This window comes from Tenrec ecaudatus, chromosome 16 (genome assembly GCF_050624435.1).
Source record: "Tenrec ecaudatus isolate mTenEca1 chromosome 16, mTenEca1.hap1, whole genome shotgun sequence".
Lineage (NCBI taxonomy): Eukaryota > Metazoa > Chordata > Mammalia > Afrosoricida > Tenrecidae > Tenrec > Tenrec ecaudatus.
In genome coordinates, this window is record NC_134545.1 from 46,668,113 (window position 1) to 46,683,829 (window position 15,717).

At 41.3% G+C, this 15,717-nt stretch overlaps 2 protein-coding genes across 3 annotated transcripts in view; one reads left to right on the plus strand and one right to left on the minus strand.

Moving 5' to 3' along the window:
• MCU (mitochondrial calcium uniporter) overlaps positions 1-15,717 on the minus strand; it is a 201,061-nt gene that overhangs the window by 138,114 nt on the left and 47,230 nt on the right. The window lies entirely within an intron of this gene.
• Positions 8,678-9,336, plus strand: LOC142429309 (small ribosomal subunit protein eS7-like). Its single transcript, XM_075534380.1, has one exon. The coding sequence runs from the start codon at positions 8,730-8,732 to the stop codon at positions 9,315-9,317; it is 588 nt and encodes a 195-aa protein (XP_075390495.1). The 5' UTR covers positions 8,678-8,729; the 3' UTR covers positions 9,318-9,336.

Below are 15,717 nucleotides of genomic sequence, written 5' to 3' on the forward strand. Positions count from 1 at the left end.
TAAAATATGGGTTTCCCCAATAAGAAAATCTGTGGCTAATGCTGGGAGAGTGGAGGGTGAGTGGGTTGGAAAGGAGGAACTGATTACAAGGATCCACATGTGACCTCCTCCCTGGGAGATGGATGGCAGAGAAGGGGGGGAAGGGAGACTCCGGATAGGGCAAGATATGACAAAATAACAATCTGTGGATTATCAAGGGCTCATGAGGGAAGGGGGAGCAAGGAGGGAGGGGGAAAAAAAAGAGGACCTGATGCAGAGGGCTTAAGTGGAGAGCAAATGCTTTGAGAGTGATTAGGGCAAAGAATGTACGGATGTGCTTTATACAAATGATGTATGTATATGTATGGATTGTGATAAGAGTTGTATGAGCCCCTAATAAAATGTTTTTTTAAAAAAAAGAAAATCTGTGGTTTATAACCACCTGATACATATAAAACATTAGAGTTATACATAGTGGCATAGCTATATTTTCTATGAATTTAGAAATAACATATTTCAGAAACTCCCCGTTGACTCATTTCAATCTCAAAATAGATGTTTGACTCTGTTCCCTGAAGAAAAGGGCTCTGTCTACTCATACCGCAACATTTGGGATATTTCAAGCTTCTGTTACTATACATTCCGATCTTACAGTCTCACAGCAACCATAATTCTCATTTCTACAGTCTGCAAACTAGGAGGATTTTCAGTAGGCCTTCAATTTTGCAAATGAATGATATTTACTATGATATGCAGCAGGCAAAACCCAAAACAAAATTGTGTTAGGCTAGGTACTTTAGAGAAACAAGTTCACAGAAACTCATGTGTAAGAGAGAGTTTTATATAAAGGTTAAGTGTGCATCAAGAAAACATCCTAACCCAGTGCTGTCCAGGCCCACAAGTCCAACATTAACCCATATGTCCAACACCAATCCACAAAGTCCTCCTCTATCTCACAAAACACACGCAATGATGCCGACTGCAGGAGGAAAGCCAAGTCAGTGAATATGTAAGCATCTCAGCGCTGGCAGGGATCTCCACATAGGTGCTCCAGCACCCAGGGCTGCATTGGGGTAGGTCCATGTGGCTTCTCCTTGGGAATGTCTTGCAGGAAGTGAGCCTTGCCAGCTGAAGCTGGGAACTGGCTAAGGGAGCTGCACCCAGGTCTGACCATCAGAAAGCAAGAGACCCGAGAACTAGAAAGATGAGGCTCACCGAGCCATTTATCCCTCTGCCCCTCAATTAACCCCACATGTGTTTATCAGCCAGGTGGGCACAATAAACTAACTACCTCAAAAACTAAGCACCAACTAAAACTTTCCATTCTGGCTCCAATGTGCTCACAGTTGGTTGTTTTGTTACTATTCACACTTATTAATACCCACAGAACACTAGCTACATACTTACAGATGAAAGGCAATGCAAAGGGAAAAAAGAATGTTCTTTCCTGTTATTAATGCCTGCATCTTCTCGGCACTGAGGCATATGGTACATTCTACATCTACTGTGGGTGATTCTGCCCACTCAAGAAACATTCTGACAAAATACTAATAATTTATAAATTATCAAGGATTCATGGGGGAGCAGATATTAGGGGCTCAAGTAGAAAGCAAATGTTTTGAGAATGATGAGGGAAGCAAATGTACAGGAGTGCTTGACACAGTGGATGTATAAGTGGATTGTGATGAGTTGTATGAGCCCCAAATAAAATGATTTAATTTTTTAAAAAAGAAGAAGAAACGTTTTGAAGGAATGGACACCAAGAGGATATAGATTCAAATCTACACCTGTCACTAAACAGTGTTAAGTCCTTAGGCAGATCATTTAACCTCTGTGAGTCTCCCGTGGGATAATGTGTGAAAAGGGATTTTTTTAAATTATAAAATGGTATATGTGTATCTCTATTAATCTGTTATTTCTGCCAACACTATGTTATACAAATAAATATAAAACTCCCTGCTTGAGTGAACTCAATTACGGCTAGAGGAAAGGCTGTGAACGTGCTGTCAAGAATAGAAGCAGTCTGCAAGTGCCAAGCCTTTAATGCATCACCTCCGATGCTTGAGAATCTTAGGAAAGCACCTGACAGAGGTAGCCTATACAGATGGTGTGATCAAAAGGCAACCGTGATTTGGACATTTTGGGAAGCATAAGCATTAGCAGTTGGAATAATCAAATTCATCAATCATAGCATTCGCCTGCAACCCACAGAACCCTTTTCAGTGGTATTTTATGCAACAATGTTCCTATCAGAGTAGAAAGCAGAGTCTCAAATCTGCCTATCACTACATCACTAAATTATACCCAAGGCAAGGGATATTAACTCCTTGATATATGGAATGAAATGAAGCCAGTTCCACAACAAGACACAGGCTAGATTCAGGGTTCTCTCCCCCGGGACGCACTGCCATCTTTGGAAGCCGGCAAAGCTCCAAAGTGAAACAAACAGCCCCCCAACCCACCCCTCCACCACCCGCACCCCCGGCCTTTCTTCTAGTTTCTTTGCTACCTGTCTGAGAAGCTTGCACAGCAGAGGACAAGAAGCAGTCTGTTCTATGGACTATAAGGAATTGATGTCAATAAATCTTTGGTTTCTACTTGGCAGCCCTATGAACTACACATAAAACAATGTCTATTGTTTAGTGTTTAGTCTTTCAGTTTATTTTTTGAGTTTATGAAAATCAAGGCCAGACTCTTATCATCCAAGTTGGTTCATTTGGAAAGGAAACTATGGACATCTGGCAAAATCAGCTGTCACAACAAAGCTCCCAGGTAGATGACAGGGCTGCCACATGATGAGTGGGTCTGAGCGACGTACACTTACTCTGCACAGTAACAAAGAAATTATTTTCTGTGCATAATGTGCGTTAATTATTACTAACATACATTTTACTTCCTAGAGCACATTATATATATAAAGTATACCACACAACCCCCTCATCTGGCTTTACAAGAAAGCTACAACACACGGGTAGTTCAAAAATTGTATTTGTGCATGACAACAGAATAAATGTGTTGTTGGCACAATATTTTAAGTATATAGAAACATTATTAATATGAAATACCCAAAGTTAAAAATGACTACTCTCTCAGATGTAAGATCTGTAAGCTGATTTAGTTTCAAACACTAAGGATGTTTCAGCTGCTGAAATATATCATAAAATTCAATTTAAACAGAAAACATAATCAGTTCATCAAATATATAAAAACCATGTACAAAGGCAAAACAAGAGCAATAATTTCTGAAGCAAAAGATTGGAAAAAATAAACTAAGGAGTCTTTTTTTCATCTCAGAAGTCACTTTAATCATTCATGGGTTATACGTTGAATTAAAAGCTTAATTTCCTTCCCCCTCCCCCTTCAAACTAAGGAGTCTTGATTTTACATCAGAGGCTCTGAAGATTATGTTATGCAAAGACAAATATTTGTCTGAATGCATGGGGGAGGGGAAATTAATTGGGCTGAAGAGCTGATTTAAAATAGGAAATTGGGTAAAGTATAAAAGGGCAACTTGGGGGAACCTATTTCAAGGATCTGCATGTGACCTCCTCCCTGGGGGACAGACAACAGAAAAGTGGGGGAAGGGAGACGTGGGACAGAGCAAGATATGCCAAAACAATAATTTATAAATTATCAAGGGTTCATGAGTGAGGGGGGAGTGGAGAGGGAGGGGAAAGAATGAGGAGCTGATGCCAGGGGCTTGGGTGGAGAGCAAAAGTTTTGAGAATGATGAGGGCAACGAATGTACAAAAGTGTTTTACACAATTGATGTATGTATGGATTGTGATAGGAGTTGTATGAGCCCCTAATATAATAAAATGATTTTTTTAATGAGGAGCTGATACCAAGGGCTCAAGTAGAAAGCAAATGTTTTGAGAATGATGATGGCAACAAATGTACAAATGTGCTTGATACATGGTTGTATATATAGATTGTGATGAGTTGTATGAGCTCCCAATAAAATGATTAGGGGGAAAAGGGGCAACTCACAATAGAAGAAATGTGAATGATCAATAAGCAAAAAAAAAATGTGCATGCAAGAAAATAACTTTTTTTAAAAGTCTAGAAAATTCCATTCCAGTGATTTTTTAAAAGCCTGACAGCAAATGGCAGACAGAATATGAATATGTAAACAATAATGTGACAGTAAAATGGTACAACCACTTAGGGCAACATCTACAAAGGAGGATATGCACATCCTATTGCACACCCCAGTGAATCTGCTCATAGGCAAATATCATGGGAAGAGCCTGGAGACTTGCACTAGAAGGTCTCCAGCAGCGTTTTTATTTATAATAAGCAATTGGAAGAAGAATAGTGTTCAAATGTTTTGTTGAAAGAATGAAACTGAAGGATGAATAACAATGTTCTCAAGGGATGTCAGAGTCTAGGAACCTGTGCAATAGCAAAATGTGTCATTGGCATCCAGAGAAAGTATCGTAGTGGGGGAGAAATTGCTTTTAAGAAATAATGCTGAAAGCATAACAAATTTGGTGAAAAACAAACTGTGACAGGCATACCATCAAAATCAAGGGGGTTTTGGAGGTAGATAATGATGGCAGGAGCGGGGAGGGAACATTAGAACTGACTGTACCGCTCATTTAACGCCGACTCAAGCATGGGGGCGGGGACATCCTAAGATAGATGTGGTGGTGATTGTACAATTCCCCTTGTTAGGATCAAATGACTGACCTATTCAATTATATGATGTATAAATTATGTGCAATAAAACTGTTGGGGAAAATAAAGATTTACAGCTTTGGAAATCCTTAAAAAAAATAGCAGAACATTACTCAGAAATAAAATGGTGCAAACTATAGACCAGGGGTCCTTAAACTTTTTAAACAGGGGGCCAGTTCACTGTCCCTCAGACCCATTGGAGGGCTGGACTATAGCTTAAAAAAAAACTATGAACAAATTCCTATGCACACTGCACATATGAAATAAAAAAACAAACAGGGCAAAAACATCCGGCGACCTGGATAAATGTCCTTGGTGGGCCGCATGTTTGAGGACCTCTGCTATAGAGAGACGCAACAAAATGGATGAATCTCGGAAGCGGCATGCCAAATAAACGAAACAAGCCGTTTCTCAACATTGCTTATACAGGCAATCTCCAACCTATGATGACGGCCCATTCTGAACTCTGTCACAAACCAGTTCTGACGTAAGTCAAATGCCTCTTAGGTTTTTCTGTTTAGTTTTCCTTATTATTACCTTTTATTATACATAGTCTAATAAGTGGGATCTTTGTCTTTGCAAATTGGAAGCATTACACATAAATTTACAGATACACACTGCAACAGTGCATGTAGTGCAGTACCATAAGATGTACCATAAGATACCAAACGGTTCGGTGTGGTTCACTGTAACTACAAGATGCCCACATAGACTACCTGTGTGTGACATTCTGCAAAAGACAAAAGCACAGGAACAGAGAAGAGAACAACAGTTTCCCGGGGGGGGGGGGGGTAGGTCTGAGTATAAAAAGGCAGGTACAACAGAATTAGGGGGGGGAGGTTCATAGAAAGGGCTGTGTATCCTAATTATGGAGAAGGACACACAAATCTATGTGTGTATTAAAATTCATAAACTGTACAAAGGTAAATCTTATTACATATAAACTTTTAAAAGTGTGAAAACAATCACTTTCCAAAGTGATGTGGATTTGAGTAGATTTGCCATACCCACCTCATGGCGATGTCAAAGCAACCAGGTTATGCAGTTCCATGGCCAGCCACATAAATAGCACCTTCCCTGAAAATTGCTAAAGCAAAGTCTAAGTGAAGGTATGGAATATGGCTCTTAAAAATCAGTGTCTAGCTGAGGTCTTAGCCAGTGAGCCCACCTAAGCTGCAGCTATTGGTCTCTCCCTGTCAGAGAGAAGAAGAGTGAAAAAAATCAAGGACGTATGCAAACAACTGGTTCAATGGACTAACGAACCAGGTGAACATCAGTCTCCACAAGCCAGAGACAAGAACGAGGTGATGCCTGGCAACTACTTCCAACTGCTCTGAAAGCAATCGCCTTAGAAAGTCCTGGGTAGAACACTGTGGAACAAAACTCAAAACCATTCAAAAACATAAGCTTGCTGGTTAGATAAGAGACTGGTGAAAATGTATGACCCTTAATCCTTTCAGGCCTGGAACTGAGCTCAACAGCCCCTACTCCCATGGCCTAAAGTTCAGCCCAACAACAGACAGGTCTGTACGGGAGCAACAGCACTAGGGAGACACACACACACACACACACACACACACACACACACACACACACACACACACACCTTAGAATCACGGCCATTTGAGAACACAAGAGCAGTGTTTACCCAAAGACAAAGTTCAGAGGCTTGGGAAAGGAGGAGGAATAGAGGCAGGAAACACAAAGAGATAAATAGTATTACATTGTGTAGACTGCAACCAATAACACAAAACAAAATGGACATGACTTAATGAATGAAAAACTTAATTCAGGTTAAAATTTTTTTTAATTAATTTTGTCAATGTTTTAAAGCATTTTTAAGAAAAAGTATCTCAGATTTTTGTTTTTCTTTTCTTTTTCTTCTTTGTTTTGGGGTATCTGGTTAGAGTCTAAAATCAATATTACACAGTAAAGGGGAAATGTTTCTGCTGAGTTGTTTCATTTAAGTGGAATATTTTCCTGCAGGGCACTGGAGATAAGGCCAATATATTAAATTACAGTTCTTTACGTCTTCCATCTTATTCAACCTCTCAAGCTCTGCGTTACTGAAATAAAAAGCAATCTAAGCCCTCTAGATGAAGGTTGGAACCCCACTGACAGACCAGGATCTTGAATAATAATGACCTCCATAAGTCCACTTTCCACACAACCTGCCAGGATTCCCCAAAGCGAAAGCAGCAAAGCTGTAACGGTGGCATGAACTGGGCTGTCTCAAGTTGCCTGGGAGAGTCCTGGTTAACACCTGCTGTTCTGACCATTATTAACAGCACCCCCATCACTCTAAAAGCGATGCAGTGTGGATGGCGAACTATATGGCCAGCCTACCTTGGACTCATTTCCCTTTGGGAACCCAACTCACAATCCAGCCCTATCCATCACCAAGACATACGCAGTTGAAGTCCAAGAAGTCAGTAAAATTAACTTGACTGGCCTAATGAGTATATACTTATTCTGTCAATTCTAACTAATAAAATTCCCTTTTGGGGGAATTGTATAATTGTATATAACCTTAAATCCTAATATACCTACTCCTTAAGAGTTTAGAGGAAAAGGTACTATCATTCATGCTGAAAAATGAATTACCTATTTAAAATCTCTACCCAGACCACCATTCTCAAATTTTCTAACAATTTATTAGTGTAGAATGGTTGGGAGAAAGATGAGGTTTTCTATTCTTATATAGAGTTATAGTCATGCTTGTTGGTTGCCAAGTTGTTAGTTTTCTTGTGTGAAGGAAAGCGTGTTTGTATCACATATTTTAAATATATATTTAGACCCAAATGTGTACATTATAGTTTCAAGCATATTACTAAATAAAAAAATCTTCTGCCTTCTTAAAAAAATTGTTTTTAATTACAATCTTGGAAATCCACGGAGGCACAGTGCCCTAGAGGGTCACTATGAGTCGGAATAGAGTCCGTGGCTGTGAATTTAGGCTTTGGGTTTGGATGGTGCAAGAATCAAGGTGCTCAGCTGTTAACAAAAAGTTGCAAGTTCCAATCCGCCCAGAGGTAACTTGAAAGAAAGGCTTGGCAATCTACTTCCAAAATAATCAGCCATGGAAAACAATCTTATTTCAATATGCATGAGGAGGCCTTGAGTCAGAATTGACTTGATGACAATTGGTAACTGGTAAGATTTCTAAGACAGTATGAAAAGAAAAAAGGAGTATAAAATAATCCACTAAGAATGTTTTATATTGAATACATTATAAAATTACATATGTAGCCAGACTATATTTCTATTGAACAGTGCTAAGTGGTAAGTAACCACCAGTTGCTAAATAACTAGCAAAAGCCCAGGAATATTTTTTAAATGCCATGTTCCTCATCTTGTTGGTTTAAGGAGCGCTCTTATTTCTTTAGGAATTTCCTGAGTATCTTAGCAGCTATCAAGAGTGCCCATGAGCGCAAATAATGTGCTCAGTGCTGATCTAAAAGTTGGAGGCCTGTGTCCACCTAAAGCAGTGGTTCTCAACCTACCCTATGCCGTGACCCTTTCATACAGTTCCTCATGTTGTGTGACCCCCCCCAGCCGTAACATTATTTTCATTGCTACTTCATAACTGTAATATTGCTACTGTTATGAATCATAAGGTAAATATCTGATATGCTGGATGTATTTTTATTGTTACAAACTGAACATAATTAAACATAATTAAAGAATAGTGATTAATCTCAAACAACATGTAATTATATATTGTGAAATATTTATGTGTTTTCCAATGGTCTGAGGTGACCCCTGTGAAAGGGTCGTTCGATCCCCAAAGGGGTTGCAACCCCCAGGTTGAGAACTGCTGACCTAAAGGCACCTCAGAAGAAATGTCTGGTGATCTACCTTAAAAGGTCAGTATTGAAAACCTACGGGGCCCAGTTCTGTTCTGAAGCCGGAAGGGACTCTATAGCAACTGATGGCTACTTACACTGCAAAGTTCTGGAGATACCGCAAAGCCATGAACAGTGGATCTTAAAAGACCACAGCACCGGAGATTGGACGCGCTCTCGCGAGACTTTGGCCTCTTCCTAGGCCGGCGCTCGGCAAGAACAGCCATGTTCAGCTCAAGCGCGAAGATTGTGAAGCCCAATGGCGAAAAGCCGGATGAATTCGAGTCCGGCATTTCTCAGGCTCTTCTTGAGCTGGAGATGAACTCGGACCTCAAGGCTCAGTTACGGGAGCTGAATATAACGGCAGCCAAGGAAATCGAAGTTGGTGGTGGTCGGAAAGCTATTATAATCTTTGTTCCTGTTCCTCAACTGAAATCTTTCCAGAAAATCCAAGTCCGGCTAGTACGGGAACTGGAGAAAAAATTCAGTGGAAAGCACGTTGTCTTTATTGCTCAGAGGAGAATTCTGCCTAAACCAACTCGGAAAAGCCGTACAAAGAATAAGCAAAAGCGTCCCAGGAGCCGCACTCTGACAGCTGTGCATGATGCCATCCTTGAAGACTTGGTCTTCCCAAGTGAAATTGTGGGCAAGAGAATCCATCGGGTAAAGCTGGATGGCAGCAGGCTTATAAAGGTTCATTTGGACAAAGCGCAGCAGAACAATGTAGAACACAAGGTTGAAACCTTTTCTGGAGTTTATAAGAAGCTTACGGGCAAGGATGTTAATTTTGAATTCCCAGAGTTTCAATTGTAAACAAAGATGACAGAATAAAATATTCCCCCCCCCCAAAAAAAAAGACCACAGCACCACTTGGGGAGCCCAAGTCCACAGGGAAGGGATTCTATAACGAATGAAAGAGGCATAATCTAGACCCTGCACGTGGATTAAAAGCAGCAAGTGTGAGCCAAGCCACACTTTAAAACAATTAAGTTCAAATTATCATTCCATAACAGATACATGGATCCTGCATGTTCTACATAACATTTTTCTATATTTAGCTTATCTTTTTGGTCATGTCTCCAGGGTTTGCAGGGAAAGTTCTAAAAAGTTCCATTGTTAGATTCAGAATTTCTTTTACATTTTAAGTTTTGAGTAAGCCAAACTCATGCTTAGCAATCCAGTATTAAGTGCTCACCAAATTTTTCCAAACCAAACTCACTGGCACTGAGTGGCTTCTGGCTCACAGTGACCCCGTAGGCTAGGGCACAGCTGCTCCAGACAGCGACTTGATAGAGTAAAAGCTCACCTTCCCCTCGGAGTAGCTGATGGCTTTGCAGCTGACCTTGCAGCTAGCAGCCAACCCAGCCCCTTACATGATGATTGCAGGTTTTGATATCTCAGAGTCGGTATTAAAAGAACCAAATAACATGTTTAAGTTTTCAAATCATTTCTTTTTTTTCTGATAGCAGTCTATAACAAATTTTACATTAAATTTAGATTTCAGATGGCTGCTAAACATTTACAGTTACAGAATTCTCAAACACATAGCCAAAACCAAACCCACTGTCATGGAGGAAATTTCAATCATGGTGGCCTCAGGTGGTATAAAGCAGACGTGCATCACAGGGTTTTCTTGACTGTAATCTCTATGCAAGCAGATTGCCAGGTCTGCTGACTAGTGCTACTGGTCTTCCAACTGCCAACTTTTAGATTGGTAGTTGGGCACAAACTCCTTGTTTTGTACACATAGGGACTAAAATAATCTCCAGTTGAAGGTAATTTCAGATATTTCAAACACTGAAATCTTTTTAAATACCCTATCACTAATAGAAGACCTGAAAATGACAATATTGCAGACTTACTGCTTAGGACATTCACTGCTCCAACAGATACTACTGAAATGCCGTATCTGCCTCAATCCAGACTTATCCAGCCGTGAAAAGGAGATCATATTTATATAGACAGGTGACATTTATTCCTCTTTGACACAAGTTAACCGACTGCCCAGGAACATTTGTACAAAAGCTTGTTTTTACAAGCACGCACACACAAAAATCATACTACATACACAGCCCACGCGCTTTGACGTGACCTACAGCGGCTGCTTAAGTCATTTGTGATGCCTGCCATAATTCAGAGACTCGGTGGAGGCTGTGTCTTTCTGGCTTCCAAAAATGATAGTAATGTCAATGTCATAACCGAGCAATCTAAGTCCTGCCTTGGAATACTGTAGGTAAGAGTTACATTATTACTATATATGTGCACATATAAAGTGTGTTATATGGATTTTCACTTTGTTTATTGGTTTTTTTCCCCAAACCGCACAAGCCCCTCACTTGCTTCCCATGTACATTATATGTGTGCATGTATTTTTGGCAAAAACAACAACAACCCCACAAACAAACTACATGCTCAATGATACACATAGAAATACTAAGTAAGTAATTATCATGTGACTAAATGAGAACGAGAGACACATGAAAGGGAAAAGAAAACGGCATAACTGGGTAGGCTGTCGGCACACTTCAACAACACCATGACCACAATGTCCATTCCGACTCACAGCCACCCTATACTTGGTTTCTGAGACCCTAAACCTTTAGAGGAACCGATAACCCCATCTTCTCCTTTGGAGCAGTTGGTGGGTTTGAAGCTTGAGGTTAGCAACCCATTGGGTACCCCACTTCCACTTAATAAAACTAAAAATAGATCCAACTCAGCCAAGGGTTGCTACAGACTTTCGCAGACAGACTGAGGCGATGGTGAGAAATTCTGGCCATGTTCAACATTACGCCGCAGGGCACTGCAAAGCACAGAGTCAAAGCACTCTCACTGAAAAACTCTACTGTGAGGCCATTCTGTTTTACAAGGTATTCATATCTGCCAAGTCCATGTGACAAAAGCAGAATAAATCATATTTATCCCATTCAAGGAAAAACTACATATCACTTTAGGTAGACATAAAATCTGAGTTTTTCATCCCGTCAAAGTCACCACAGGAGTAGCCTAAAGAACAGACTGGCTTTCTAACTCTTTTCTCCGGAGAGGGGTTTCCTTACCTGGGTTCTCTGGTGCTTCTTGTTGTAAAACCAGTTCATGCCACTTGTCCATATTCATGCCCTCTCACAAGCTAACAGATTCTTTTCAAATGAATGTCTCTTGGTTAGTCGGCACACCTGTCTGTATGAATGCTTTTGGACAGGGCGCATGTCTAACTTACGTGTGCCATACACGAAGCTCACTAAGCAGTGGTCTTCACACAGTTACTCTGGTCAATGAACAGGTACACATTCGAGGAACACAGGAAAACCGTAGCTCTTAATTTAGAAGCGAAAACTCTGACCAGTGGTGATCAGGAGTAGACTATGGCTAGCTATAAGAATCATACGCCATTCAAAGCACTTATTTACTTAATTCAAGGCCTGGAAGTTTTGAAATGGCTGAATAGTATATAGCAATGCTGAGAATCTTTAGAGGGAAACAGTAATACAAGCGAGTATACATCAAATAGTAGACTAAAAGTCTGAAAAAAACAAACACCTATGACTTCAAAGGTGCACAGAATACATGGGGGGGGGGGAGCCGCCTAAGGGGGCTACTCAAGAGATGCTTCAGGTACAAATAACTCACACACAGTGGTCAAGTTGGAAGCCACCCGGGGAAATGTTGGCAGTGGTGACCACTGGCCAAAGGACTTCTCTCCTCACAGTACAGACGCCTCAGATGCCAGCGCTATGCAAACACCTTCCACCTTCAAAAGAAGACTGTTTCTATGTGTTTAGCCTTTTTAGTGAACGCCCACAGATCACAGGGACAGATTTTTGACACTATTAGCTTAAGCCTATAAAAAGCTGCATTTAATCACGGCCAACTGCATGCTGCTTTCTCAAGAACTCAATTATTGAACATGTTGTTGTATCTGAAGGAAAAGTGTTTGTGTTTACAACTAAGTGTAGTAATAAATAACTGCATCAATAGTTTATTAACTATTAAAATATGCTAAATGGCCTACATTAGAAACATAGCTAGAATATGTTTAAACATCTAAAAAATATTTAGTAATTTGCCTACTAGATTTGGAAACGCTTTTCTCTGAAACCACCCCTCTGACCTCCTCACCACCATCTTTAGAACACAACTGGAGTCAAAGAATCCACCCAGACAGCTCATTCCGGGACCAACCACGCCTAACAGCAGCCGCACTGGCAGGAACAAATGACTCATAGTACCTGTTGGGCTTAACTCACCCCTGTCCTACATTTGCTTTTATGTCCCAATTGGAAACAAATTTAGAATGGAATCAAGGAAACAGATTTCATGTCAAAGACACATAGGAATTAGAGGCAGATGTCAGGAAGTGACCCTTGAGTTTAAAAACACAATCCTAAGGCTTGATGGTTCAAGAAATTCCAACAAGACTGATAAATAAGTTCTGAAGTAGGGAAAGATTTCTAACAGGGTACTCTGTCACCTCACTATTGTGCTCAGGCATGAACCGTGGTGCTTCCTACGGGAGGTAGTGGAAGAGAAACCTTGTACTAGAAGAAAAAAGATCGTGATGGGGCACTCTCCTCCAGCTGGACAGAGCAGGGAGCAAGACAGCTATCACTCAGCCGACAGCATGGTGACAAGACACGAACCTGAGAAGGAGAATCAAAATCTTCATTTTCTTTGCAAACTAACTTCTTATCCTAAGCCCTCTTTAAGGAGCTAAATGACAACACACACCCCTCCCCAAACGCCTCCCCGGCAAAAAGTCAGACTACGGCAGCCCAAGATGTGGCTCTCTGTAAAATGGGAAAGTCTGCTCGTCTTCATAAAGAGAGAAGCTGCAAAGACAGCTGCAAGGGGGGCTCCAGAAATGCCAAACTCACCTCTGAAACGACCACTTTCTAAGCTAGAAATCCGATGGAAACACGTGGTGCATCCCGATTTTACCACCTTTCCAACCCACTGCCATCGAGTCAGTCCAGATGTATGGCAACCCTCCAGGACAGACTAGAAGTGTGCCTGTGGACTTCCAAGACTTCAAATCTTGACAAGAGGAGACAGCCTATCTTTCTCCCACAGTGGCTGGTGGGCTCGAACTGCTGACTGTTTAAACCATGAGCAACCAGCTCAATGCATAACCCACTATACCACCAAAGCACCTAACTTCCCTGCAAAGGATATTTTCAAATCCTACTTGGTACAATTTAACAAAATTCCCATTTAACCAAGTGTAATTAAAGGAGTATGCGCAAAAGGGAATCATCGACCTCAAATGTAAATATGACAACCTTTGAAGGGTGAGGGGAGGCAAAAAGGGTCATTAATAGTCCAAAAAATTGTGATTCATACTTCTTCCCATTATCCACTGCTGTCAAGTCAATTCTGAAGAGTCCAGCAGCCCCAGAAGCTCCCCAAGGCTGCTGTCTTTACAGGAGCTTGGAATGCGTCTCAGTAGAAACCCCACCCCCCCTTCAGCTTGCGGCCTAGCACTTAGCCACTGCGCCACCAGCACCCCGGAAGTTACTGAACAACCCCGACATACCAGCTCCCGCACTAGCACCCGGGTCAGAATGTACTGTGCATCCACTGTACACAGCGCGTCTGTGGAAAGGCAAGGCACTGCAGTCAGAAGACCTGTACAATGTAAGCGCACATAGTGCTTGCTATGAGCACTGCACACGCCCAAACATCCTTCTGGCTCTAGTTAACATAACAATGAGCGGAGCACTCTCCTACTACTATCAACAAAAGTACGGCAGACCACCCGCCCAAAAAGATGAATGTGAACAAAGCTAGCCACAAGGCACGTTTCAGGAGCCAAGAAAGAGCAAAGTTTAGGCTGTGAAAGTGGAGAGGTCAAAAAGACAAGCTTGGGAAGCTAGACCGGGTTCAAAGCACAAAGGGCTGCCAATGGCAAAACTGGGTGCAAGCTTTCTTTTCCAGGCAACAGGCAGCAGAGGCGCTACACTGAGGGTGACCCTCATAAACTGTACCAAACGTAGAATTTCCATGGAGAAGAAATGTTAAGCTTCACAGAACACCCCCTCATGCTCTGCTATGTATAACCCTTAACTATTGAAATACAAGGGTAGGATGTCAACACCATGGTTATCAGGACTAAATATTTCCTTTTGCAAAACAGTTAAGAATCCACATTTCCTTGCTTAGCATAAAATTTCCGCCCCAATTTATCTAGAACAAACAGCACAAACCAGAGGAAAAAGCCTTTTTTAATGCCTGCTTCATCTCAAAGCTAAACCCGGCAAGTCGAATACTGTGGCTTATTTTGTTACTATAGAAGACAGGCTCTGTCCCTCACTCCGGGAGGCCGTTTTCGATTTCCTGCGCTGGGAGAAGTAGGAGGAACTTCTCAGAGGCCTGGGGTCTGGGATTCATATGATGCTACCCAACTCCCCTTCACCCTCCCTCAAATAAATTCTTGATTACTACAATTAGAAGCTTTAATTCACTAACAGATCTGGAAAGCTTTTCCAGTGGTCTTTATTTATAACACACTGTCCCTACTTCAATCTAAGCTTTCTCATTCTTCTAAAATGTAACAGGATTTCTCCAGAAACCCACACTTCCTAGGTAGTACGAAAGCGGCAAGTCTATCTATTGCGAACTTGTGCTTAGACTGTCCCTCACCTGCTCCCATGCCAGCATAGAAGCAGGGCAGTGTCAAAGAGCTGTCGCGGGTGTGTCCTCAGCACTGGATGCACCCGAGGCCCACAATTCCTCTCTTCCCCGCGGCACCCCCTTGCCTTTAAGTTTTAAAGGATCGATTCAAACGACCATGTGCGTGCTGTGTGAGTGCTGGGTCCCTGGCTTTGTCACAGACCTTGCCCATGCTAGGTAATGCTGAGTTTAAGTACTGTTTAAAATAAGTATTTCTTGAATTGGGGGTTCTCCTCAGATGGATTACCCCCGTTCTTTCCTGAACTAACACAAAGTTCTTGTTTTTTAATTAGGAACTACTCTTCTTTATGTGTTTTCTTACCTCAAAGCTAATAGTTACTCTTTAATACTAAGGGACTTCCAAAAGCTGGTGGAAAATTGTATTATCTTCTAATTCCATTTTCCCCAAACTCTTTGAAGTATCCGCGTATATGCAAGTATGAATTATATCACTACTATAATATCAATGTAAGAATCTTGAAGTTTAGAAAAAGCAAGTAAAGAGTTACTTTCAAGAAAAATATGTGTGACCACTTAGCATCTG

What these genes read in the sequence shown, in the direction of transcription:
- LOC142429309 (XM_075534380.1), top strand. Translation starts at nt 8,730, where the DNA reads ATGTTCAGCTCAAGCGCGAAGATTGTGAAGCCCAATGGCGAAAAGCCG.